The 2,190-nt window shown below is 40.0% G+C and overlaps 1 protein-coding gene across 1 annotated transcript in view; it reads right to left on the reverse strand.

Moving 5' to 3' along the window:
• Positions 1–1,104: 1,104 nt before the first annotated feature.
• EID2 (EP300 interacting inhibitor of differentiation 2) overlaps positions 1,105–2,190 on the reverse strand; it is a 4,974-nt gene continuing 3,888 nt past the window's right edge. Inside the window, exon 2 of the mRNA XM_011973418.1 lies at positions 1,105–2,188. Within this exon, the coding sequence (XP_011828808.1) occupies positions 1,776–2,188 (413 nt within the window). The 3' untranslated portion in view covers positions 1,105–1,775. The remainder of the gene's footprint in view (positions 2,189–2,190) is intronic.

Raw genomic sequence — 2,190 nt, forward strand, 5'->3', positions numbered from 1 at the left:
AAAAAAAAAAGGTATTTAAGTCTGCTCATAATAAAAGCAAATTAAAACTGATATACCAGTTTTTCGACTATCAGATTCGCAAAAGCCAGAAATTGATGGTTTAGTGTGTTGGCTAGGCTGTAACATCCATGATCATTAACTGCTGGTGGGAGTGCAAAGCAGGACACATATAGAATGTTGCATAGCAATACCCATAAAATCTCAAAGGCGTACCTTTGGCCCAGAATTCTCATTTCTGGGGAATCAGCCTACAGATATTACATGTAAAAAGGAATCTAGGTAGCTATTGATTATAAGACACATCATTAGGGCTGGGCGTGGTGGCTCACACCTAGAATCCCAGCACTTTGGGAGGCTGAGGCGGGTGGAACACGAGGTCAAGAGATCAAGACCATCCTGGCCAACATGGTGAAACCCCGTCTCTACTAAAAATACAAAAATTGGCTGGGTGTGGTGGTGGGCACCTGTAGTCCCAGCTACTCGGGAGGCTGAGGCAGGAGAATCACTTGAACCTGGGAAGTGGAGGTTGTAGTGAGCCGAGATTATACCACTACACTACAGCCTGGCGACAGAGCAAGACTCCATCTCAAAAAAAAAAAAAAATTAGTTTCATGAAAACCTAAGGAAAAAATGATCTATTACAGCATCAAATGTAAGATGCACCCACATTTCAGAGATGTTCAAATATGAAGTGAATTTTGAATTGAAGCAATACTGTATTTGTGCACATGCCACATGATATACAAGATGAACTACTCTAGCAATTTTTTATTCTGCCCAAAGAAATAGATGGGCAACAACCTACATGTCCGTCAATATATTCCTGGTTAAGTAAATTTCGACATAACCTCAGAATGGAATAAAATGCCACTTTAAAAAATAATGAGGAAATACAGTGGTTTGGAAGGGTCAACATATGTTCTTAATGAGAAAGCAATGTATAAACCAGTAAATATAATATGCTGACTTCTGTGAATAAATAAAACAAGTAAACCCAGATTTATATGTGCCTGTGTACATGTAAGGAAACTAGAAGGGCGGAAGGGAAATTGTGGCTATTAGAGGTCATGGTTGGTACTGGATGGAGGAAAACAAGAATGGAAGGCTTTTCACTGTATATTTTATATATTTTTTGGCTTGTGAATGGATTTTTTTTATACCAAAAAACTTTAAAAATTAAAAATTGAAAGAAAAAAGTCCAGAAATTTGATGTTCTTGTAAACATGATTTATCACATAATATGTACATTTACTTTGCTTGTCACTTGAAATGTCTAAGAAAACACAAAATCAATCTTAAACTAGAAACTTCTATTGAATATTACATGAAGAGAGCACATATTCCGACAATTTCAAGTTCTTTTGATAGCCTTCTAGTCCCAATAACTCAGCGTTAACGTCTTATTCTGTTCAGCACTATCTGATAATTTCTTTCATCCTCATGGACTCTAGTATTGGTGATTTTTCATCAAGTCTCAGTTTTATAAAACCATCCTTTACTTTGTAATAAAGCAATGTTGAGAGACATTTTCCGTAATGCAGGGGGAAAAATGTAGATCAATCACAAACTCAAATAATGTTACAGTTATAATGCTTTGGACATTTTTTTCTATTTCTTCTGTGATGCTTTTTCAAGATAAGCTTCCCCCTCCCCCCTTTTTTCCCCTCCACCTGTGCACTGTCTTATCACAATATACTCTTGACTTCTGAAAATCAAGTTGCAGGATTGGTATAACTGGAATGCAGAGGTTCTCTTGAAGTAGTGTCACCACATAACTATTCTCTATTGATAAACTTATCACAACCAAGTTCTTCTATCAGAGGGTTGATAACTTCAGATGCAGTCAGAGCTATCGTAAAGGTTAAAATATCGAGGTCCACCCTGTGAGGATTTCGCTGATATTCCGCATCAAACGCTGCTTCCCTTGCTCTGCAGGCTTCCACGAATCGCCTGCGGCGTTCTTCAAGCTCTTGTATTCTGCCGGGAGCAATCGGGTAATTTTCCAGATAGTGGCGGAGAAACTGCTGGTAATTTATTCCTAAAACGCTAAGTGGGTGGCGGAGACGGAGATAGGGCAACGCAGCCAGGCCTCCGTTCCCGTGCCTGGACCTGGGCCTGCCCTCGGGACCCTCTTCGTCCACCGGCTCCCCCAGCAAGCGGGCGACCTCCGCCATCCGGGCTTCTCTGGCT

This window comes from Mandrillus leucophaeus, unplaced genomic scaffold (assembly GCF_000951045.1).
Source record: "Mandrillus leucophaeus isolate KB7577 unplaced genomic scaffold, Mleu.le_1.0 Scaffold137, whole genome shotgun sequence".
Lineage (NCBI taxonomy): Eukaryota > Metazoa > Chordata > Mammalia > Primates > Cercopithecidae > Mandrillus > Mandrillus leucophaeus.